The following is a 26,856-nucleotide window of genomic DNA, read 5'->3' as shown; positions in this document are numbered from 1 at the left end:
CTTCCCTCCTCCATGTCCAATAACCAGCTAAATACAATGGGGGTGGGATATTGCATGTAGATTAACAGCGGAATCACCTCCCTCTTATTCTATGATACAGGCTGGAGGGGTGTGACACAGCCTGTTGCCTGGCAGAAATCCACCTACACCATCCTATTGCCAAAAAATAATGAAGATTTGATTTCAAGTGTCTATTTGTATGACAATTTAAAACTATTTATTGATAATAATTATTCATTTTTACTCTGTGTTCCAAAGACAGTTCTATTTTGAACATGTGGCTAGCAGCAGAGGACTAGAAGCTCCTCGGGCTTATGTTTCCCTGCAGACAGGCTGGGAAAGATTGGGGTCATGTAACAGCTGTATATTGATTAGGCAAAAGGTACTTCGATTTTTTTTTTTAGATTAAAATAATTTGTGCCATCATCCTAATTCCGAAATAGAGGGGACAATGTAAATGAAACAGCATGTGTTTAGTATTACTTTAAGTTTACCATACACAATACAGTATGACTGTGCAATCCCATTTAGATTTCTCATCAGCTACTGTATGTAGTGCTATGGCCTGCCTGATTAATTAAAGTGGAACTACACTGCATCTGAGCACCACAAACCAAAAAGTCTATCGAATTTGATTTTTAATTTCATTTTTAATATTCAAAGCAAACTCACCCATCCACTCATGTCTCTGTGCTTTATTTGGCTAAGAAATCACTTTGAAAAACGCCCCCCAACATATATAGCCATAGCCATCTTGAGTAAGGGCAGATGCTATATGTAGTATTTACTTTTTGGAATCCATCTGTCATTGGCTCAGGTGTGCTTAGCTGAGAAAACCCATCCTGCCCTCCTGAAGACTCAGGATGTATGACATCTTTGCCTAGGCCTGCAAACTAGGAAGTAACAGAACAAATGTCAAGTAAATATGATATACTGTCTATTTACTAATGCTAGCAGCATAAGTAAAACAATATATGTGTTACGTTGTTATCTCTAGTAATGAAAACTCATTACTGAATCAATAGGCACATAGCAGCAATGTAAAAATTGCTCTGGCCTATAGGCAGTGTACCTGGGTGAGAGCTGAAGTGGTTAAAAATACTTCAGGACAACTGCTATTATCCTTTGTTTTTTTACAGATTCTGTGAGAGAAACATGCAAGGCAGGGCACTTTAAATATGATTGTTGGGTATGTTGCCAAGTCAGAGTTGTTGCCTATTATTATGCTAGCTGCCAGGCTGTCCTGTGTTAATTGCACTTCAATATTTCCCACAACAATGACCCAGGTCAAGTATGCAAAATAAGAGCTCTATCTTCAAGTTGACTACCCTGTCTGTAGCTGGTTCCAGGTCAGGGTCTCAGAAAGCATTGAAGCCAGAGGATCAGCGTTAGCCAGGCAGCTAGCATGCCCAAAATCAGGTTACCGGCAGTCTAAATATTTATCAAATGGCAAGCAAGCTTCTTTTACTTACTTTGGCTGTTTAGGTAAGATGTGGAACATTGGATGTGCCCTTTATCTATTTTTGATACGTTTTACGTGTTTGATACAGTTTAACTGCTTGATGACGGATTGTTATGGTTATAAATACATTTTAACCACTTCCCCCGGGTAGACGTCATATGACGTCATTTATTTTGAGTGAATATATCTGGATGATGCCTGCAGCTACAGGCATCATCCAGATAGCTTTTTTTCTTAGTTGGCGATTCCCTACATTGTAAAAGCCATCGTATCATAGTGGCTGTTTTAGCCACTTAATTGATTTTACAAGTGGTGTTCCCAAACCCCCTCCCGACACCCTCCAGTGCTGCTCCGGTCTCTGCCGTGCGATCAGGGAGCCGGAGAATGAATCTGCCGGTGGCTTGCCATACAGCTGCCCATTAAAGAGATGGTGCCCGGTCATCTCTGACTCCCGGAGGCCAAAAGCAACGTCATGACGTCACTTTCGGTACCAGTAGATGTAAACATTGCTGTTTCTTTTTTCAGGGGTAGTGTTTGGGAAGGGGGACCTGGAGGTGGTCCCATTGCAGCCAGCTTTTTGACACATATATGGCTATGGTCAAATCTGAGATTTGGGGCTGTTTTACATGTGATATACACTTCTTCTTCACTCGGATCACAATGGAAGCACTTAGTTTTAGGCCTTAATTTATTGGCCAGTTTCTTTCACCTCATGCACAGATTAAATGCTAAAATAAACTTTAAGCAGAATTTAAAAGGGTTCCTATGTTAGTATTTTTGCACAAATTTTATTGTGAAGCAGTAACTATTTATTTCCAGATGTTCACATTCTTTGACAACTTTAAAATGAGTCCTATAATGTAACCAGCCCCACTAATTTCTTAATATACTGTCTTGTAGTAGTGATATTGCCTTTCAACAAACTGGGAAATTTGTTTTTACAGTTGTTTGTCTCTTGTGTATTATATGCATTTTATAGCGCAAATATAGTAATACGTTTTTGTTTTTTTTTAAGCTGGTTGAATTCTTTATTTCTTATTGGTCACAAACGGAAGCTCGAAGAAGATGACTTGTATAACGTGCTACCAGAAGACACTTCAGAGAGACTTGGAGAAGAACTCCAGTGGTAAGAGGCTTCTTCTCTTTGGTGTTAGAATGTTGAAATATAGTCTTTCTTTTCTTTCTTTTTTTTTTTTTTTTATTCATTACAGGTTCATCAATTTTACTTAGCGCTATATATATATATATATATATATATATATTACATTCTCATTAGTTTCTGCCCTCACGGAGCTTACAATCTAAGGACCCTGTCTCGCATCCATACACATACTAGGGGCCTAATAAGGCAGGCGTCGATGAACCTACCAACATGTTTTTGGAGTGTGGGAGGAAGCCGGAGTAAACCCACACGGGTACAGGGAGAACATGCAAACTCCAGGCATGTAGTGGTTCTAACCGACGACCATAGTGCTGCCAGATTTAATTCACAACAAGAACATAAGCCTGCATTACATTTTTACAGCACTAACTATAAATGGGTTATCATTATTGTCCCCAACACTTTTTTCTTTGGTAACAATAAAAACATATTGAAATGTTTTGTATAGCAGAACCAATATTGAGTGATATATTTCAAGCATTTCTTTTGTTTTAATTTTGATGAAAACCCAAGATTCAGTATTTCAGAAAATAAGATTATTACATGAGACCAATAATAAAAAAATAAAAATAAAAGATTTTTTTAATACAGAAATGTTGGCTTACTGAAAAGTATAGAAAAAAGGGGTGGAGATAAGGGCCGTCTAATGTGAGCCACCCTCACTGCGCGTAGCTGGAGAATAAATGTGAACACTAGTGATATTTATAAAATAAATGAATAAATTAATAAATATGCAAGAGCTGCTGCTTTAAAAATTATAGAATCCAAAATAGTTAATATGCAAATACAGTGATACCTATTATAAATAAGGTGCCAAATGTGATATTAAACAGCGCTCAAAAAAATAGGTGAAAATGTAAATCAACAAATATAATATTGGTACAGTGACATAGTGAAAAATAAATAAATAATCCACCCTCTAAGTGAGTCAATATATAAGTGTCCAAAAATCCGTGCAAAAATCGCATCAAAAAATACCAGGTTGGCAAATAAAGTCCATGAACTGTCTAAGTCAGGGATAAGCAATTAGCGGACCTCCAGCTGTTGCAAAACTACAAGTCCCATCATGCCTCTGCATTTGGGTGTCATGCTTGTGGCTGTTAGAGTCCTGCTATGCCTCATGGGACTTGTAGTTCTGCAACAGCTGGAGGTCCGCTAATTGCATATCCCTGGTCTAAGTGAACAAAAATATATATAAATAGTTCATAAATGGAGAGCAAAGGAAAAGAAAAAATCTTTCCCGATCTTCAATAAGTGCTTTCACCACACCACAGTGACTGCGTGCTTCCACCACCCATCAGAAATGCAAACTCACCGCAACAAATGGCCTGACACTCTCGTGTTTAGGCACACAGGCTTGTTAACTGACCCCCTCAGTTTAGTTGATAGAACTCCTTCTTTTCATATAGAGTGGAGCATTCAGTTAAACAGATGGAGATCCGAAGCAAAAAGAAAACTCCAAGATAACAGCCATATGCAAATAAGAAAAAGAGAGCACAATAGTGTGATACTGTAACACAACTTTTAATAACACACTACAAATCTCCCAAAGAATGCACTCACAAAGGTAACTCTTGTTACAAGCAGTGTATAAATCCAAAAACTGACACGGTGTAAAACAAAAAATAAAGATATCCTCCAGGTGAACTAGTGGTCACAGCGGACCAACGAATAGCCCAAGTGTTACAGCCCTTGTGCAGGTGTACTGGAGCCGCTGCTTAGGTAATTGAGCTGGTGGCAGATTAGACCATTCCACGTTCAAGCTTAGAAAGTTAAGGTGTGCGGTTATGACTTCAGTAATCACTCCCCGACATGTTTCATCGAAATGATTTCTTCATGGGGTTACTTACCAGCTGTCTAGTGCCGCTTTATATAGTTGCCAGGGTCCTCCCTCCCCCCTTGTGTTGATGCGTGCCTACTGATGATAACAAGCTGCAGCTGAGTGGACTTACGTTCCTCCCAGCCATGCTAACATGCAGCTGATCCGCTCATCCAATCAGAGCAGCATCATCGTCATGACGCTGTAGCTGGCATTCTTCCAACGTGGTGGAGGCCCTCAGTGGCGACGTCGGTGTATTGCACCACATCCCACTGCCTAGTATCGAATGTAATGTCTAACCCCGATGGTTAAACTGGGGTATGACACTCAACCTGCCTGCAGTGTATTCCATAATGGAGGGATGAAAACCAAATATTGCTGACTGTCAGCTTTTCGGATGTCCCTATGACCACAAGTTACCTCTAGGTCTATGCATACAGAGTATAGCAGTATAAATTCAGAAACACAGAGTACATTGGCTCTCATTATTTAAGCACAAGAGCCAGCCAATTAATGGTGTGTATAGTTATGAATGACATGTATACATATATAAAATATATATTATATAGCACTCTAAAATCTACAAACACATCTCTAGACAATAAGTGTATATACAAAATATAAATGATATTTTAAAAATTGTATATAAAAGAGTTGCAGATATTGTTATCCATATTAAAAATGCATAAAAATATAAGTTAAAAGATATTAATAGGCATAAACAATATATATAAAATACATATATTTTTAAAAATGTTAAAATTATTTAAAAACATTATATTAAAATGAATACTGGAAAAAGATAATAAACTGGGCCATGAGCTGTAAATGACATGTGTATAAATATACGTTGGTAAAACAAATAAATGCTCTGGTTTAGACGTAAGTGGGTGTACTACATCATCCCCATATGCATGCACTCATCAAAACTCTGATCATGACGGGTAGCCCAGTTGTTTGGCCCCCTTATATAAACATAGCTCATGATCATCCTATATATGTAAAAACACATGTCTCAAATCTATTGCTCATAATTTAGGCATTGCTAATGAAGCAATTCACATCCAGTTCTATGTTTAGTCCCCTCGGAAAATGGCTTTTTAACAGGAAGATCCATTGAGTTTCGCGCTGCGACAGGTCTCTCACCCTATTTGAGCCTCTCCACGAAGGGTACACACAGTCAATACCGCAGAACTGAGCTAACGAGGGGTCTTGGTTATGTTTTTCTTTAAAGTGGACTGACACACTATGATACTCGAAGCCTTTCTTAATATTCGCAAGGTGTTCAGCCACTCGAATCCGCAATAACCGCTTGGTTCTCCCTACATAAAGTAGCCCACAGGGGCACCAGATCAGGTATACTACGTAAGAAGAGTTACACGTAATAAATTCTTTAATAGAAAAACTCTTCCCATCACTACTCATGACCTGTTGTTTACCCCTGTTACTTGTTCGTACAGTTCTACAGCAGATGCATTTCCTACAGGAGAAAAATCCTTTAAGATCTATTCTAAGGGCCTGTTGGTCTGGGGGATCTAAAATCTTACGAACCACCTTATCACCGAAATTAGGAGCCCTCCTGTAGATGAATCGTGGTTGACTCGGAAGAATTTCGGCAAGGTGTCTGTCCTTACCCAAGATGTGCCAGTGGTTTTTAAAAATGGCCTCTACCTCCCTATATTGGGCATGAAACCCAGACAGGAATCCGCATTGGTGTTAATTATTGTTTGGCTCTTCTGCCTTCTTCTCCAAGCATTTATCTCTAGGGATAACAGCAATGTCTTCAATCATAGTATTCAAAGCTGGCTCATCATATCCCTTTTGAACAAATTTATTCTGGAGTATTTGTGCTTGTGAGAGATAGTCAGTGACATCTGAGCAGTTGCGTCGAACTCTTAAAAATTGCCCCTTAGGGATATTTTTAATCCACGCTGGATGGTGTCCACTATTAATGGACAGGTAACTGTTCCGATCAGTGGTTTTAAAATACACTTTAGTCTTTAATTTATTTCCTTCTCTTTGAATAGTCACATCCAAGAAATTGACAGTATTTCCACTGATCGTGTATTCCAGTTTAATATTATTGGAATTATTATTGAGTTCTCCCAGGAACTGGAGTGCTTCTTGTTGTGATCCTTCCCATATAAATAAAATATCGTCTATAAACCTCCGATAAAATAATAATTGGGGTCTCCGGTTATGAAAAACATGCCTGTCCTCCCACTCAGCCATAAACAGGTTGGCGAGGCTGGGGGCAAACTTAGCCCCCATAGCCACGCCAACCTGCTGGGAAAAGAAAGAGCCATACTGAAAAGTATGTCTATGTACAGTAAAGTATCCACTCAATACATGGTCAGGACTCCTTTTGCAGGAATTACTGCATCAATGCGGTGTGGCATGGAGGCGATCAGCCTGTGGCACTGCTGAGGTGTTATGGAAGCCCAGGTTGCTTTTATAGCGGCTTTCAGCTCATCTGTATTGTTGGGTCTCGTGTCTCCCAGATTTCTCTTGACAATACCCCACAGATTCTCTATGGGGTTTAGGTCAGGCAAGTTTGCTGACCAATCAAGCACTGTGATACCATGATCATTAAACCAGTAATTGGCATCTCTGGCTTTGGGTAAAACCTGTAATGTTGCTTTGGGCACTGAATCCAATTGTACCAAATGAGGATGTTGCTTCATTCAGTGATTCTGTAGGTAGTACATTTGAGATGCTCCTAAATTTTACTCTTGCAAACCCAACCCTGCAACGAGCTCTCGCTGCAATTTGAGTGCGTCAAACTGCAGCAAACTGGACTAGTGCAATGAACAACTAACATGATCCTGTATTCAAGGACCAAGCTTTAACTGAGCAATTACAGCAACTTTCTTCTACCGTTTTCTGTGGATGCCCTAGCCTAGATCATGTGATAACACAAATTTCCACAATGGCTCTAATCTCCATTCACATGCGCAGACTCTTGTGGCTTAAAGACTGGACAGTTGACACCTGCCAGCAAAAAGCACCTCTCACATCAGCCCTTTTTAAGCCAGATGTCCTTTTTGGGGAGGCACGTGACCATTTTATCAAAGGCGTCAGGAGAAAGGGTTTTGCTTCCACAGCAGAAGGTTTTTAAGCCTCCCTCCTCAGGAGACCTCTACCTTCTCAAAATACAGAGCACCTAAGAGTACAGAGCACCTAACTGCTTTACCCAGGTTTCAGCTTCAAGTTCAGTCATTCCTTTTGGTGTGAGACTTGACCCACTAATTTTCTCTAAGGCCCTCTTCACAATGAAGGGGCACCCTCACTCCCTCACTAATAATGGGAGATGTTGGTTATAGTGGCCTCCCTCTAAAAAAGATAAAAATCAGAGGGAACACCGCTTTAAAACATGTCCATGACCATCCTTTCTTTCTCAGGTGTTATCAGCCTTTAATTTCAGTTAGAACATAATCAAACTATCTTTATTCCCTATTACAAAGCTTCCAAAGGAATGTTCTGTTCATTGCCTGGACGTAGTCCAAGCTATTATAATCCATCTCAAAGTAATGGCTTTGATCAGACAGATGAAGTGCCTTTTTGCCCTGTCCTTAGGACCTCACATGGGATACCCTGCTTCCAAGTCCATCATTGATGTATAAGAAGGAGTTATGCACCCATTCTACCAGATCAATGGAGTTTTCTGGGCTTTGTTTTATTCATTCTTTATTTAATCAAGGCATTCGGATATACATATTTTTACGATCAATCACAACCATCAACACCAATAAGAATGTTTCCTGGGCTTTTTAAGGTCCCCACCTGATCCTCTGTTCATACGTTTTTAATGTTCTACCAGGTGAATTTCCAGACTTCTGCAGATGCAACAGTTAATCGCAAGGTTCTTGCAGCAGGATTCTGAAGTCGAGTCTGTTGACCCTTTTTTTTTTTTTTTTAACTTGTTGGCACAGTTTTGTTTACCTAGTTAATGCCCCCTATTCGCCTTTATTGCTTGGGGAGGTCCCAGGGTCTGTACTTTGCCTGTGTCCTGTACTGTAAGATTAAGATAAGAGGAATTCTTGACTTGCCTGTAAATTTAAATAATTGGAGTACAGTACAGGGCACATGCCACCCTTCCTTTCTTTTCTTGGTTACAAAAATAAGGACTCAGAGTGGAGTAGGATTACAGGGGGAGTGCCCAGGGGGAGTGTCCGGGAAAGCTTTGCTAGTGACGGGTCACTTGAAGGTACGAGCCTATAACCCAGGGGCTATGTATACTTTGCCTGAGTCCTGTGCTGTACTCCATGATATGTAATTTAAATTAATAAAGTATGTCAGTTGATAAATGACACCACATCCTGAAAAAAAATTGGTTGGATAGTGGGACTTTTAAGGTGCCAAAACCTCCTTGTGGAATAATACTGGCAAAGTGATGTAAAATGTATGAAATTTATTATAAAAGTCTACAACAGAAAAATAGACATGACAGCAAATATCCCCCAACAAACAGTATGTGTAAGTATTAAAATTCATCCCCTATCAAGATAGGCTAATATCTCTATATTATAGCTTATATGTGGCCATGGACATCCATGACATGCACCAATGCCAATACATAAAAAAGCTCTACCCCCACGCGTTTCGCCTGAAAGCTTCTTCAGGGGTTCTTTTAGGAGGAGGGCAAGTGCTCTGTAGTTGATTGAATCAAGAAAGATACCAAAAGAAGCCCCAACACGGAATCACTAAAATCTTCTACCAGTGCGTTTGTAAGATGAATGAATGACTTGTATAGCGCTAAACATGCGAACTGAATCGCCTCTAGGTGCTTTTTGCAGCCAGTGTCTTCCCGGCTGGTGCGGTCATTTTACTCCGTAGGATCTTGACACGCTTGGGGACACACAGTCCAAAGATGAACGTGTCTGTCCCCATCAGGCAGATTTAAAGCCAGCCAAAAAGAGCTGTCCTGGAAGCCATTGGAGATCCCATATGAGGATAAGTAGAAAAGGCTAATTCAATCACGCTATTTTTGGCCAGATGATTCTGGAAACACTCCCTAGTACATCCACATGAAACAGTGATATCAATGGACAGATTTCTATTGCTGAGGTAAGCGGCTATATCTGAGAAATTACAGGGTGGTGATAAAGTCAGCTGCAGATATTGTTGCTTCAAAAACATCCAGGACATCCATCCATATAAAAGGTATACCACAAATGAGTATACACTCATTCTTATTTGTGGTATACCTTTTTATATGGATGGATGTTTTTGAAGCAACAATATCTGCAGCCGACTTTATCGCCACCCTGTAAGTTCTCAGCTCTAGTTACTTACCGCAGCAATAGAAATCTGTCCATTAATATCACGGTTTCCTGTGGATGTACTAGGGAGTTCTAATAATATTATCTAAATTGTTTTGGTGTTAGATTCTTTACATTCTAATAGCTTTACTTCAACTTGGTACATGACATTCTGCATTGGAATTGTTAATCAGTTTAGCTTTTTTCACAGATAATTTGTTTTCTTTTTGTTTAGATAACTTCTAACCACCAAGGTTACATTTATCTTACAAGTGCATTTAGCGCGTTGCATATTTTGCAGTCTTATTTGTTAGTGTATTCCAGCCCAAAATCTATTTTTCAGTATGTTTGGCATCATATTTTACTTTAGATTTTAGGTAATACAAAGTATAATACAAGACTTGCATTCCTCGAAAGGAACGCTTTGCTTTTTCCTTTACCCATTGATTACCTGCTTTGTGTTGGTAAAGACACGGGTGAGTAAACAAAATTCAGTTTTGGTGCAGTTGCTATTTTTTTGGTTCATGAGGGTCTCTGCTGGATTTTAAAACATCGTACACAGGGTGAGAATATTGGTCGAATGATTGTCTGTTTTTTATTTTTGCATGCTAGTCTCATAAGATTTTCTGTAACTTCTAGTTACATTTTCGATATATGACAGAGTACAACTTTAAAAGTGACGTAATGTATTCTGTCATTTCTTGGCAAAGAAAAGTCGTACGTTCTAGTATCGTACAAGAACATTTTTCGTGTTTGTCCCTTCTGGATAATTTTGCATGAACTGTCGCGATCGGCACTTCAAAGCTAGAGATCGGATTATTGTATGATCGCTTCAAAATCAATTTTTTGATTGTATGTACTAGTAATTACGGATGCATCTAATTAGGATTTAGTCTAGAAGGCAAGTACGAGACTAGAATCACTAAAGCCGGGTACACACAAGCCAAATGTCGAGACAACAGGCAGTTAAAAAATGGCCAACATTTGGTCCTGCTGCCCCTTAACCACTGAGGAGGGTATCTGTGGTTGTTAAAGAATAAAGGGCTGACAGCATGTCACAGAGCTCGTACAGTTCCTGTTTTACTTACTGACAAGTCTGGATTAATTATCTGACTTATTTATTTATTTTTGCAGTTAGATGACTATCACAGAAGCACATTTCCTTCATTAGGAAACTCAGGAAGAGATTATTTCAGTGTTAAAGGATTTGTGTATCATAAAACAGAAATAATGGGAATAAGTAATGACATTTATAGCCTTGAGTGTTGAAATGCATGTCCGCTGCTTGTGCAATTCTGGTCTCTTTAAAGGACTCCTTTCCTGAGAACAGCAGGGAAGCTGCTATTGACACTTCTCATTTTGCAAATGCTAGATTCCTGGCTGTCATGAATATCCTCTTGCTTTGTGTATTTTTTTTACTGTACCTGGAACAAATATGCAACTAAAGATGTCTGACGTTACTCTAACTATACAGATGCATGTCTCGGGTCAGTGAATCAAAAATGAAATAAATCAAAAATGACTGAACTCAAGTAAACCTACTTGAGTAGGTCCATATTCTAGCTAGAGAACTGGCATCATTAGACATTATTAAACAGTAGGTCAGGGTACTAGCCAGAAAACTAACATCATCAAACATTACTGAACTGAATAGGTCAGGGTACTAGCTAGAGAACTAGCATCATCATAAACATTACTTAACTGAATAGGTCAGGGTACTAGCATCATCATTAAACATTATTGAACTCCTAGGCCCAATTACTATTCAGAGAGCTAGCTAGCATCATCAAACATTATTGAACTCGGTAGGCCTGGGTACTATCCAGAGAGTGCATTATCCTCATCAAACATTATTGAACTCAGTAGGCCCGTGTACTATCCAAAGAGTTGGCTAGCATCATCATCAAACATTATTGAATTCAGTAGGCCCGTGTACTATCCAGAGAAAGGGCATTATCATCAAACATTATTGAACTTGGTAGGCCTGGGTACTAGCCAGAGATCTAACAGCATCATGAAACATTATTGAACTCAGTAGGTCAGAGAATTAGTTCATCAAACATTATTGAACTCAATAGGCTAGGGTACTAGTCAGAGAGCTCTCCATCCTCAAAAGGGGCCAGCAATGGCAGCCCCACGTGTCTCTCAGGAAAGATTAACTTTACCTGGTTGTCTTCCTGATTTTCTGATTGTTGCTTATACCACTCCTCTGCTGTATAATATTAAATGCACTTCATGGCAGCTGCAATAAAGTCAACCGTGCATCCCATTCATGAAAAATATTTGAAAAAAACAATCGCAAATTAAAGCCAGTGGCACATGCATTTTCTCCCGGTTTGGCTTTGTGACATTTTATGAACTTGTACCTGCTGAGAAAGGCACAGTTCACGCTTATCAATTGAAATAAACTTTGCAGTTTTTATCCTGATTATTGCATCTTTTTGGTGTGGTTTCTAACATGCTGCACTACTGACTTGTCCTCAAATGCACAAAGTTATAATTGCCATATCATATTCATAAAATATGCTGTTATAGTCTACAATTATGTGTATACACAATCATTGAAAAAAACTTTGAAAAAAAAAAAAAAACACATTGAACTAATTTGTATATAATGGACAAAAGTCCCAAAATATTGTGAACAGTCCCAACATTTGCAAAATCCACTCCTTTTGCTGTGATCAGATGTGCTGCAAAAGAAAAAAGCTCTACTGTCCCCCAAAGGGCAAATTCTCATGTCCACTGTTGACCCTCACTACAAATTGGCATATATGTCAAGCACCTCTCGGATTAAAAGCAGGACATAATCATCTTCCATTAAATCCTGCTTGCATGTGTTGCCAAAAAAACATTGTTTTGAGGAACCACAAAGCCCAGCCTTTTCATATGTATCAGGTGGTTTTCAAACTCGGAGCCAAAGAAATCAAACCATAGTGCTCACCGTCGTATATAACTCCTATGCAAAAAACAAACTTTTACATATGAAGGAAAGATACAAACTCTTCTCTCCAGCTCAAAGGCGCTGAGTGAAGCATTGCTGTCTGGGAGGAGGAAAAAAAACAAGTACTACTATAGTAAAGCGAGAGATCCCTTGTGGGATTGTTTTCTTTTTGCTTCCCTTCCATCTTTAGACTGCACTGTCTCCCATGGGACTGGCAATTGACAACAAATGTCACATCCCTGTATGCCTACATAGCATGAAGTATTTGGTTGCAGGAAACAGCCCACCTTTGATGTGAACATTTTCTGAAAAATATTTCTGAGTACTGTACATTTCATACTATGTCATTCTTTTTTAGGTTCTGGGATGAAGAATTACAAAAAGCACAGAAGGAAGGCCGAGCCCCACGTTTAACCAAAGCAATTATACAATGCCATTGGAAGGCCTACTCTGTCCTAGGATTTTTTACTCTAATTGAGGTATGGATTTATCGGTACCAAAGTAGCTTTTGTTTTGAGTGCTCATTCATGTGTTTTTTGCCCGACCTGCAGAAAATCTATTTTCAGGCATTTTCATTGTTACCTCAGACTTTTTAGAAACTCTGGATTTATATTTTAGCCTATTTACTGTCACCACCATAGTTGTTAAAGTCTGTGACTGATGCAGGCCACCGCAGCAGACATTGGCTTGTTTTAAAATTTGATGGCCAACTTGCCTGCAGTGTAAAGCCACCTAATATTTTCAACATGCTGACAAGTGGCAATTTACGCTTCTGACCCACTACCTGTGCCCTCTGAGCCCTGGACCACTGGATCAGGACTTAAAATGAAGAGCAACAGCAGATTGGTAAATCCTAGAAATGTTCAACTCTTAGCATTTCTACATATACAGTATCAGTATCCTGGCTGCACTGGCCAGCTGAAGCTGCAGCTCAGGAATTCTGTGCCCTCAGTCCGCATGAGCTGCCGGCTCTAATAGACCCCTGATTAATCTATAAAAAGTACCTGTCACTGCCTCTTCGCTGAAACGTGGGGGTTGTCAGCTTTTCTGTCATAGTAATAAACTTAAGTAAACAAAAAAAATATTTAAAATAATTAAAATAAAAAATAAGTTTAGCTCTAAACTAAACTAATGAACAGTAAGGTTTTTAATATTCTGATATTTTTCAGTTTTGAGTATCCTATCTTTTGCAATTTTGCAAGTGCATGCAATTTTAAAACTCGATTTACGGGATTTAAAATTGCCAAAATCATCTCTTCCTTTATAATTAATGGAAAAGTTACATATTATTGTGTATTTATTAAAGAAGTGTATTTTTTTACTTAACATATAGATATTATAAACATTTGCACAAATACTGTGTGACATTAAAATTTGAGGCTACCATCTCTTTATTCTCTAGGTCCTGTGCTTTCGGAAAAAAATATAGTTTTTTGGGTCAATGTTTAAATCAAGCATGTACAGTGCCTTGGAAAAAGTATTCGTATCCCTTAAAATTTCCACATTTTGTCATGTTGCAACCAAAAAACATAAATGTATTTTATTGGGATTTTATGTGATCGACCAACAAAAGGGTCAAATGATTGTGAAGTGAAAGGAAAATGATAAATGGTTTTTCAATATTTTTTTTTTTTTTTACAAATATGTGTCAAGTGTGCTTTGCATTTGTATTCAATACTTTGTAGAACCACCTTTCAATACAATTACAGCTGCAAGTCTTTTTTGAGGATGTTTTTACCAGCTTTGCACATCTACAGAGTGACATTTTTACCCATTCTTTTTCGCAAAATGGCTCAAGCTCTGTCTGATTGTATGGAGCGTTTCTGTGAACAGCAATTTTCAAGTCACAGATTCTCAATTGGATTTAGGTCTGATCTTTGACTGGGCCATTCTAACACATGAATATGCTTTGATATGCACCGTTCCATTGTAGCTCTGGCTGCATATTTAGGGTCGTTGTCCTGATGGAAGGTGAACCTCCGCCCCAGTCTCAAGTCTTTTGCAGACTCTAACAGGTTTTCTTCTAAGATTGCCCTGTATTTGTCTCCATCCATTTTTCCATCAACTCCGACCAGCTTTCCTGTCCTGTAAAGAAGAAAAGCATCCCACAACATAATGCTGCGTTCATGGTGATGTGCAGTGTTAAGCCTGGTACACACAATCGGATTTTCCGCAGACAAAGCATAGGACTTTTGGCCATGAACTTGTCTTGCATACAAACGGCAAAGAATTGACGGCCAACAAACCTGAAACGACATGTTTTTTAGCACCACCCTTTGGGCAACTTCTGCTAATGTTGTGTTATGGTTAGCATTGCTTCTGAGCATGCATGTTTTGTACTTTGAATTTTCTCCAAAGGACTTCTGTATAAACGATTGGATAATCCGACAGCACACATTTGTTGTTGGAAAACGTTAAAGCATGCTATCCAACATTTGTTATCGGAAAATCCGACAACAATTGTCTGATGGAGCGTACATGACAACAGCCTGTCATCACACAATTCCCGTTAGAAAATCCGATCGTGTGTATGAGGCTTTAGTTTTCTGCCACACATAGCGTTTTGCTTTTAGGCCAAAAAGTTACATTTTGGTCTAATCTGACCAGAGCGTCTTCTTCCACATATTTGCTGTGTCCCCAACATGGCTTCTCGCAAACTGCAAACAGGTTATTTTGTATTCTTTTCAATGTGTTTCAGTACAGTAGCACGTTGCACTTTTTTTTCTGGAACGCACTGCACTGATATGAATTATGCCATTGGAACCCATACAACTGACTTTCCATGCATTTTTGATTTAGAAAAAAAGCACTCCACTGCATGTGGTGTGAACAGGCCCTTATGCCGCATACACACGGTTGGAATTTTCGATGGAAAAAGTCAGATGGAATCGGATATTCCGACCGTGTGTATGCCCCATCGGACACCTTCAGTCGTAAATTCCATCCAACTTAGAAAGAATTAGAATTTTTTTCCATCGGAAAAAAAGAGATTGGAAATTCCGTTCGTCTGTATGGAATTCCGACGGAGAAAAAAACATGCATGCTCGTAAGCATTGTGTCCGGAATTTGGTGTGTCCGTGTGTATGCAAGACAGCTTGAGCGACATGTTTTTCCGATGAAATTCCGGAGTTTATTCCGGCGCGAAATCCGATTTGTGTGTACAGGGAATTACAGCTAACTTGTCAGCAAACGAATATGGAAAATGCAACTGCTGACTTGTTTTTGAAGGTGTATACTCGGGTGCTGTTATTCTTATTCTTCTTTTACTACATTATGAATCACTGTCCCAGTACCTGCGATATATTTACATGTTCCAGGTCAGTGACCTACCAGCAAGCATAATTACCCCACAGAGTACACCTTTTTAAAACAAGCAATCAGCGGCAGCTCCCATCTTTCTTTTCTGACGGGTTCTTGAGGAAAAACTGGCAAAGCTGTTGGAGGTTTTCATGAAAACAATGGCCTATTCAGCTTAGAAGCACATCCATGGAAGTGAAATAACAAAGGGACTGTTCAAGGTGTGTTGTAATGAACATTTACAAAATACTTTCAGTAGTCTGTTTTTCTTGGTGTACCAGTTTTACATTTTGGATGATTGTTGCAATAAAATGTGGTCCAGAGTATAGTCTATAATTTTGTGATACTTTTTACTGGAGACTATTGTGCCTTTTCAGTAGGCATGTGCCCTCAGTTTTATTGCAAGGCTTTCTTGAAAGTACGTTTTTCCTGTTGACTTTTATAATGTTCATATAAATGTAGCTCTTCTGTAAACACATATTCTGCCTCATAAGTGAGGGAGTTTTAGTGGAATATTTAGAATGCCTGACCATTCCCATTCCATTACTCGCAAGCATTTTCTAAACCTTCCTATTGGTTTTGGTTGAAGTTGTTTTAAAGGCTCAAGGTTTTTTGTACCGTGCATTCTTTGCATGAAGGTAAAACAATCTTCTGTGCGCAGCGTCCCTACCAGCCCCCTCTAATACTCACCTGTGCTCCGTCTCAATCCAGCGATGTGCATGAGAGTTGAGCTTCTCCTGGGTCTCTCATTCCTCATAGGCTGGCTCTTGCTGCTTTCAGTCACAGCCAGTGAGCCAATGAGGAAAAAGCATGGGGCAGGGCGGAGCCGCGGCACTGCCTGTCTTGTGAACACGTAGAGCGGGACTTGGGAGCGAGCACGCACCAGTGCCCTCAAAGCAAGTGGCTTGCTATTGGATGCGCTGGCTGAGGTGGAGGAGCCAGTAGCACTGGCAGGTGACCCAAAAAGAGGAGGATCGGGGCTGCTCTATGCAAGACCAGTACACAGAGCAGGTAGGTAGAAAAGGTTTGTTATAAAAATAAAAAAATATCCTTTATTGCTACCTTAAACTCAACTTAACATATGCCCCAAGATGCAGCCAATGGGCACAGCCTAACCTTTCAAGACTTTCGTTTTCATTAGTGTAGTATGCCAGGCTGCCTTACACTTCTTCTTTTTTTTTTTTTGGTAAAACTGGCCATACACTGGTAGATTTTTTTTTTGTTTTTGTTTTTGTTCATTCAACCTGTGGTCCCAGGTTATAGACGGCTTAATCTGATGGTGCTAGAGCACACCTGCTTGTGATATTGGAACATACACCTTGCTGCCTGTCACATACAGAAAACCTGATGTAAACAAAATTAATATTAACAAGCCACAAATCAAATTCAGCCCAGTTTTTACAATTTTGAAAGTGATGTGGAAATCGGAGACGCTGGAAGTTACATAGCGCATGTATTGGTAAATACTTTGCTACTTCCCTTTCACTGACACTGAGGGGGCCTGTGCAGTAGATAACAGAGAACACGGATTAAAGGGAATGGTTGAAAGAATATAATAATTTAAAAAAAAAAGTATCCCCACAGTAAGAAAAAAATCAATATGTATCTGTCCCGCCATCTACCCCACCGTTTCACTAGACTAGTGGTCCCCAAATGTGGCCTCGCCTTTCCCTTAACTGTAACTTTGATCAATTTTACTCACTAAAACAACTGATGGGGTACTATTCCTCCCAAATGCTCCATTAATGGGGCACTATTCCTCCCACTGACATCATTGATGGGTAACTATTCCTTTCATGGTTACCAACAATGGACATCATTGATTGGGCACATTTTTTCCCAATGACCCCAAAAATTGGCATTATTGATGGAGCATAGTTCCTCCTTCAGAAACTAACAATGGGGCGCCACTTTACACACTGAAATCAACAATAGGGGAATTTTGCTATGTTGTTCACTATTCCTTGCACTAGCACAGCCCATTCTACTGACACTATAAATTGGATGTTATTCCTCCTCCCACTGGCTACAGCTGCTAGGTAATTTTCACTCCCACTCGCCACCAACCCCAGGTCATGTTTTACTCCCACAAACCTGTCCTAGGTTCTTTTTTACTCCCATTGCCTTTGAACCCTTGGGGCATTGTTCACTATGGCTGACCACTGAGGCCAAAGTGCTCTCTACTCCCACTGGCTACAGTCTGCACCTTTAAAAGTCTGAAGGACAGTGGGCTGACATTGCTTTAACCCATGGGTCTTCAAACTACGGCCTTCCAGTTGTTCAGGAACTACAATTCCCATCATGCCTAGTCATGTCTGTAAATGTCAGTGCATTACAAGGCCTCATGGGATGTGTAGTTCTACAACAGCTGGAGGGCCGTAGTTTGAGGATACCTGCTTTAACCCATAGCAATTGGTTCAATAATGTCTGTGGCTTATAGGAAACCTATACTGAGAAAATATAAAGACTAACTGCAATATTTTATCTTTTTATTATGAGATTGCTGGTAAGAAAACATGTTGCTGTCCATCCTATTTGGCTGTTTAATTTTTTTTTATTATTATTATTATTTCTACATTTTAATCTCCTTTTTTTTATATTTTTAATATCAAAATGAAGACGAGGGTAAGCTTTTATAAGGTATAATTTCTGAACCTCCATGCTTGTTATGGGCTGGTTTAAGCATTAATTGATATCGTTGGAAATGTAACACTGATTAGATTGTAACATCCTCATATGCTTTGATAATTATTTTTGTTTTTATTTTCTCAGTTCATTTGAATAAACATGAAAATATGACCCTATGTTTTTTCTTTTCCTCAAGGAAAGTGTCAAGGTGATCCAGCCAATTTTCCTTGGAAATGTTGTGAGTTACTTTGAAATGGATAATCCCAGTGATGCCGCCCTGGCTAGTGCCTACATAAACGCTGCAGCCTTGTCCGTCTGTACTTTGCTTTTGGCAGTCTTTCATCATATTTATTTCTATCATGTTCTTCGAGCTGGCATGAAACTCCGTGTTGCTATGTGTCATATGATCTATAGAAAGGTGAGGGTTTATTTCTGAGCCTGTAATACCCTGCATTATGATATCAACAAATAAACCAATATTGCCTTCTTTTATATCAAGCTATATTATAGATTATGTAATGTTCTATCCAGCCATTATTACTTTATTTCATGATATTGTCTCTTTAAAGTGGATGTAAACCCGAAATGTATATTTTTTTTTATGTCAGTGTACAGTATAAGATTTCCTATAATCTGTGCCCAGTCTTGTCACACAAAGTTAATCCAGCTCTGAGCAATCCTCTTTTTTATTGTTCAGTAAAATAAAACGGACTTGCAGAGAAAAACCTTGGTCCGTTCCGCCCCCTTGCTGTGAGTGACAGGTTATTTACTAATCTCATGCACTAGCTTCAGACAGGCATTATTTTTTAATTCCCACCCCCACTCCTTTTCTGAAGTCATGTGGTTACTTTTATGGATTTTGACTGGATGTTGGTGATCATGGCAGAATTTTGTGTAAGTAATACACAGGAAAAAATGCATGTTGACAAGGGGAGTGTAGAGGTGGGTGGAGAGTCTACTGACATCACAACTCCACCCACCGAGCTCCAGACAACAGATCCACCCACAGAATCTGCAGTTTTTCAGTTCTTATAACGGACAGAGGGGAGACATTTGACAGGTAAGGATACATGCAGGAGGCATGTATATCCTTATAGATCAGCACTATGGCAGTAGTTTAGAAAGGATGAGAGTGGGTTTACATCCACTTTAATTGTCTGCAATACTCTTTGCTCTCTATGTGGATCTTTTACTTATTCCCTTCTTTCATTTTTATTCATATCGTTTTTGTTTCCTCTGCAATCAGTCCTTTGGTTTGGTAATGCTCTCGCTTAAAGCAGAGCTCCACCCAAAAAGAGAAGTTCCGCTTTAAGGGCTCGTCCCCCGCTCCCCTTGAACAATTGGCACTTTTGAGGAACGGGTACCAGATTTTGACAGGTACTCGCTCCCACTTTCACTCTGAACGTCGGACGATCGAAGCAGAAATTCTCCCTCCCCCTGCAGTCTTCTTCGGCATGTGACAGGTCCCAGAAGACTGCATCCACCATTCACGATGGGCAGCGCTGCTCGCGCATGCGCAGTGTGCACCCGGCTGTGAAGCCCCAAGCTGTCACACCCGGGTGCCCATAGTAAAGATGTTGGTGTCAAGGAAAGAAGACAGTGGGTGGGATCGACTGCAGTGAGCACACCGATGGATCAAGGAACAGGTGAGTGGCTGTTTTTTTAAAAGTCAACAGCTACAGTTTTTGTATCTGCTGACTCTTATTTTTTTCCACAGGAGACTGGGACTCTGCTTTAGCCTAGGTTCGCATTGGTACGATTTGGCATGCGATTTGACATGTCAAATCGCATGCCAGATCGGCGGCTACTTCCGGCAATGGCACCGTCCACATCAGTGCGGCGGCGATTTTGCGTCACCGCACCGGTTCCCAAAAGTAGTTCCTGTATTGCCGCGTGGAAATCGTGCAAGTTCAGCTGGCAATTTTCTAACCCGCAGCAATGTGAACCTAGGCTTAAAGTGGAATCACACTTCATCTGAGCACCACAAACCAAAAATGCTATTTTTAATATTTAAAAAAAAATTAAATCGTCCATCCATGTCTCTACGCTTTATTTATTTTTTTGCGAAAAACACCCCCTATCATTTCTGGCAGTAGCCATCTTGAGTAAGGGCAGATTCATGTAGTGTTTTCTTCCTGGAATCCAACTGTATTTAGCTCAGGCATGCACACAGGAGAAGGCTTTCTTTTTTTCCTTCCCCCCCCCCCCCCCCTCTGTTTTTACCTGGGGATCTGGCCAGTAGCACACCTTCTGTATTAGTGTGCCTACACTCTGGATAAAGTAGATAATTTAAAAATAATTATTTAATACACTAATTGAAGTTAAACATCAGCTTACACTTTATAATTAAGTACAGCAATGAATTGTTTATCAGCGCAGCCCCCCCTCGGATCGCCACACTGGACCACCAGGGAATTAAAAAAAAAAAAAAAATGGGAAAAAAAAAATAGTAAAAAAAGATAAATAAAAAAAAAAGACAGTAAAAAAAAGAATGCCAATCAGTGCCCACAAATGGGCACTGATTGGCAACATGGATCCATCAGTGCCACCTCACAATGCCAATCCATGCCCAGTGCCCACCTATCAGTGCCCATCTGTGCCACCCATAAGTACCCATCAGTGCCACCCATATGTGCCGCCTATGAGTGCCCTTCAGTGCCGCATACCAGCGCCCATCAGTGCCGCATACCAGCGCCCATCAGTGCCACCTCATCGGTGCCCATCAGTACTACCTTATGGGTGCCCATCAGTGCCGCCATATCAGTGCCCGTAATTGAAAGAGAAAACTTACTTATTTACAAAAAAATTAACAGAAAAAAATAAACTTTATTTTTTTTTTCAAAATTTTCAGTCTTTTTTTAGTTTGTGCAAAAAAAAAAAATCGCAGAGGTGATCAAATACCACCAAAAGAAAGCTCTATTTGTGGGGAAAAAAGGACGCAATTGTCATTCAAAGTGCGACATGGCTGAAAGCTGAAAATTGGCCTGGGCGGGAAGGTGCGTAAGTGCCCTGTTTGGAAGTGGTTAAGCTTATATAGGATGTCATTACCAGTTGCTCCTAAATGTAATTTTCTACAAGTTCATAATCAATATTTGGACTAGCAAATGAGTACCCGTTATACATCAATGATTGGAAAACTCTGGCTGATTGGCAGTTCTACAATCTGCCCTTGGCCCTGTGGTGATACCACACCAGCAGCAATACCAGTGCACAAGGTCAATTATTTGTTTCCTTTCTTTACTGATACTTTTTTTCTTCTTTCAGGCCCTTCGTCTCAGTAACACAGCCATGGGAAAAACAACTACAGGGCAAATTGTCAATCTTTTGTCAAATGATGTCAATAAGTTTGATCAGGTAATTTTATTCACATCCGCTCCCATTCAGCTTGCATTGTAATCTGTATAACATTTTCCCAGGTCTTCTCCCTGCTAATTTTTTTTGTCACAAACCTGTACAATAAATTCTATTGTTTTTGGATCAAATATCCTCAGTGGTATCTAAAAGTTGCCCTGAAGTAATGTTTACAGACAAGTCAGATTAATGAAATGGTGCCAATCTAACCATAGCAATGCTTTCAAGGCATCTTTATTTATTATCAGACACTTGGCCTCCAGTAATCACAATGGGTTATAATATTTTCCTTCATACAGTATCTAATCTGGTCATTTTTTATTTGTTTTGGATATATTGTCGCCTGTCTGATTTTTATATATCTTGTAGAACAAAACAACATGAAATTATCTGTGGCTGCCTAGGTCTTCAGTCTTCAGTGAAGGACAAGATGATTAGGAGACTAGCTACTTTTACCAATAAATAGATTATTTATAAACCTTATTATTAATCATGTGCAAAGCAGTATAAGACACTTTACATGTTATTTGACAAATTATGTTTTACCTAAACGATACACGTTACATAATACAATTATGGGTAAGACAATTATCTTTTTTACTTTTCCACTAAAATAAAGAGTAACCTGTTTGCACCTCTCATATGCATGCGCAATTCCTTTTTAATACTTGCCTGCTCTGCAGTCCTTTTTCTTACATTGGTAATAAAACCAAAAGCAAAAATGTAATATATTGCAGCTTACCAATTATTCGATGTGGTGACTGCATTATTTTTTTTCTTCTGTCTTTTATTTTTATTTTCACCTGGTGATCTGATCAGTAACACACCTCCAGTACTAGGTTGCCCCCAGTCTGGATGAAACGGCATAGAGGTGCCTTTGGACAGCAGCATTGTTGGTCTGGGTTGGGGGTGGGGGGAGAGACTAACAGATTTAGATGCACAAAACAAATTCAAGCTAAACTCCAGCCAATACTTTGAGTACAACATGGTTACAAGAACAATTGCACAACCAGAAGTGACATGTAATAACAAAAGTCAATATAATACTTTCAAGTTACAAAAGTATAAGTTAAAGTAATTCTTTAGGGTCATTTAAAAATAAATAAAAATAAGAGGTTTATACTTGTCTGCTCTGTGCAAGAATGTTGTCGCCATATCAAGTCCTGTGCTTTAGAGGTGTCTGTGCGAGCTCGCTCCCAAGCTGGACTGTGTGTGTCCAAAGATGCACACAGCATGCCTTGGCCACATCCCCTGCTTCCTCCTAGCAGGATTTGACCGCAGCAGTTTTCTACCCGAGTCTAATGTGCGGGGGAAAAAAGCTCCTTCTAATGATTATTGAATGATGGTACAGTGGAACCTCGGATTGTGAGTAACGCTCGTTTCGCAATACGAGCACTGTATTTTTAAAAATTCTGACTCGGTTTGTGAGTGTTGTAAAGCAAAACGAGCAGGATTCAAGCCAAAGCGGTGTGCAGTACCACGTTTGGCCTGAGGTGGGGGGGGGGGGCGCCTGAGCTGATCGGAGCCGTTCGAAAAACCTTGGAAATACTCCGTTCCCGAGCCTTTCCGAGGTTTCCTGAGTTCAGCCGAGCTGTCCTCGAGCCTTTCCAGGCGTTTCCGAAGCTCCCCACCTCTGGCCGCATGCAGTATTGCATGCCATTGAAGTCAATGCGGAACTTATTATTTTCGTTTCGATTGACTTCTATGGGGAAACCCGCTTTGATATGCTAGTGCTTTGGTTACGAGCTTTCTTCTGGAACGGATTATGTTTGTAATCCGAGGTTCCACTATATTTGTAAATGCGCCTTTGAGGTTTAAGTCCATATTCTTTAAAAAAAAAAAACATAGAAATCAATATTTCTCTGTATTAAATCATAGACCATATACTTTAAAAGAACACCTAGGAATCAATAGGTTCCAAACTCGTGCAAATCAATAACCCAAAAAAGTGTAAAAAACACCTACCGTATAACATGAAAAGAAACCAAGAAACCCTGCATTTATATCATAACTTTCATATCACAATAGTGAATAAATAAATACATCTTCATTTAAATTATAATGGATACATTAAAATTGTTAAGTCGATGTATAGATCCCACACATGAATAACGTCCTCAGTGAGTATAGGAAAGATTCCTCTCCACCAGCATACAGACGTGCTATGCAGTCATCAGACTTTAAAGCGTTTGTTACCCTAAAAAAAAAAAAAAAAATGGATCCCGTTCCTTTAAAGCATGTTATACACCATAGTGCTGAGTAATTTGGCCCTTTCTGTCACCTAAAATACCTGTCTGATCCTGTCTGGTTCTGCCCTCCTCCCTGTAAACTGACCACAGTTTATCATGGCTACTGAGCCCTGACAAAATCTGACAAAATCTCCAGAGTGTGTGCTTTATAAATAAATAAAATTCTGTTCTCTACCTTATTAGAGAAAGTGACCTTTCTAATAAGGTAGAGAATGATGTCTGTGGGGGATTCTCGGTCCTTCCCCCTGTAGCAGTCAGATCGGGAGAGGCAGCCAGTCACATAAGCATCGAGAGGCGCTCTATAATAAGGTATATACAACGGAATTATATTTATAAAGCATGTACACAGGGGCAAAGCATGTACATGGGGAGAGAGTTATGTTGAGACAACAAAGTGGCTTAACTATTACAGGGGGTCAAATTACTCATATGGGGAAATCCAAGATGTCATACATGAGGTCACAGGAATAAATTCAAACCGCTGCTACCATCCATTATATATATATATATTTATTTATATATATAGATAGCGTATTAAAAGCTCCAGTGTTGCCATATAGAGAGGGAGAGGAAAGAACACTTGTGGTACAGTATTTCAAATAATAAAAAAGAAGGTTGTATTGCACTTGCATCAAAGAAGACAGGGATCAGCATGTATTGTATCGGAATCGCCGGTTTGCACTCCACCTGTGTTCCAGCTGATCGGAAATGACGTATCTCAAAATGTATCTTTTAGAATTTTTAAATGAAGATGTATGTATTTTATTTATTCATTTATTTATTTGCTATGGTGATATGCAATTTGATATAAGTGTGAATGTCCTTTTAAAACTTTTTTTTTTTTTTTTTTTTGCAACCTCTTTAACAGAATCTGGTTTAAAAATATTGTGTGTGGCCTGAAATATGTTGTCGATAAAACAAGACAGTGGCCCCCGGACTTGATATACAGTATTTAAAAGGATTTTTATTGCTGTCTGTATCACCGTCATGGAGGTTCCCAACACGTCCTGTCCCAGATTTCAAACCTTCTCCACAGTTCCTAAAAATAAAAAAAGTCCTAAAGATTTGGTCGAGTTCAACTTTAAATGTTAGAAACATGTTCTAGTTAGATTTTGTATAGAAGATGTTTTATGATGAGGCAGATGATCAGGTCCTAAGGCAATGCTGTCCTAAGCAGGCTTTCACATCCTCTGCTTTATTTGCAGGTGTATAGTTGTGCACCTTCTGATAGAGCTGTTTTGTATACCATACATGTTAAAAAAATGAACTGTATGTGGAAGTCTATGTATATATAGTTACATAGTTACATAGTTACATAGTTAGTCAGGTTGAAAAAAGACACAAGTCCATCCAGTTCAACCTCAAAAAAATAAACAAACAAAATAAAAAACACAATACAATCCCATACACCCAACTCCATACCCACAGTTGATCCAGAGGAAGGCAAAAAACCCCAGCAGAGCATGATCCAATTTGCTACAGCAGGGGAAAAAATTCCTTCCTGATCCCCGAGAGGCAATCGGATTTACCCTGGATCAACTTTACCTACAAATCTTAGTACTCAGTTATTTTATGTACATGGTGGCAGGCTGATACAAGAAGTTAATTTGTTTTGAGGAGACCGTATTTCACCAAAGATGCTGTATGGAACACTTTCTTAAAGCGGCACTCCATACCGCACAGATTGATCACATCTGTGGTACATTTCATTTTATGCGTTGTGCTAGTGTTTTGGAGTTCTATTCAAAATAAATGGCAGTACATGCATTGCTGTGCATTTGCAACAAGACACAGTAAACATAGTTGGTAAGGTTGAATAAAGACACAAGTTCAACGTTTGGGTGTGTGTTCATGTCTCTACCATTTCCCATATCCCTGTATATTGTGTTGGCTAAGATGCCCATCTAAGAGTATTTTGAAACGCCTTTTTTTCAGTGCATTAATACAACACAGAGGTGTGAACAGGTCCTTATACTGAGTAGTAACTTGTCATACTGATATGAGGTTTGGGTTTTGTTAAAACCTCTTTATGAAATATAATGTGAACATCCCATTTGCATACTTTTCAATCATTATTTTGCAGGTGACCATATTCTTGCACTTTTTATGGGCTGGACCCTTGCAGGCCATTGCAGTTACAGTTCTTCTTTGGTTAGAGATTGGGCCCTCCTGTATGGCTGGAATGGCAGTGCTGATAATCCTGATGCCTCTGCAAACTTGTCTTGGAAAACTCTTTACTTCATTGAGGTAACATATTTTTTATTTTTTTTTAAGCTTGTTGTCATCTTTAGGGCTCTTGCACATGCGTCGTACATTTGGGGTGTATAACCATGTAGAGTAAAATATGTAAATTTTGAAAACTTACTATTTGAAAAAAATACCCATACTGTGTACATATAAATGCAATTTCCAGCAGTTATAGAATGTGTGTGTGTGTATAGCTTCACACAGCATAGTCTATTATCTATGTTGGTGGGCACAATTACACTGCAACTGTGGTTACTTGGCACCGCAGCCAATGCTGTATCCTGGCCTATGCCAACAAGGCCCAGGCCTAGGGCAGCACGAAAAGAGTCCCAGTGGCTTGCGCTATGCTTTTAGTGTAGTGCCACTCTTGGGGCGGACTGGGCCTGGAGGCAAATCAGTCTAGTGCCCCCATAAAGCGGCCGCACTACTGCCGGTATAA

At 39.5% G+C, this 26,856-nt stretch overlaps 1 protein-coding gene across 1 annotated transcript in view; it reads left to right on the top strand.

The window, feature by feature from the left end:
- ABCC4 (ATP binding cassette subfamily C member 4) overlaps positions 1 to 26,856 on the top strand; it is a 344,218-nt gene that overhangs the window by 61,238 nt on the left and 256,124 nt on the right. The window contains exons 2-6 of the mRNA XM_040336098.1: positions 2,478 to 2,588; positions 13,004 to 13,124; positions 18,767 to 18,988; positions 21,835 to 21,924; positions 26,254 to 26,417. Of these exons, the coding sequence (XP_040192032.1) occupies positions 2,478 to 2,588; positions 13,004 to 13,124; positions 18,767 to 18,988; positions 21,835 to 21,924; positions 26,254 to 26,417 (708 nt within the window). The remainder of the gene's footprint in view (positions 1 to 2,477; positions 2,589 to 13,003; positions 13,125 to 18,766; positions 18,989 to 21,834; positions 21,925 to 26,253; positions 26,418 to 26,856) is intronic.

This window comes from Rana temporaria, chromosome 2 (genome assembly GCF_905171775.1).
Source record: "Rana temporaria chromosome 2, aRanTem1.1, whole genome shotgun sequence".
In the NCBI taxonomy this organism is placed as follows: Eukaryota; Metazoa; Chordata; class Amphibia; order Anura; family Ranidae; genus Rana; species Rana temporaria.
This window is presented reverse-complemented; position numbering and strand designations above follow the sequence as displayed.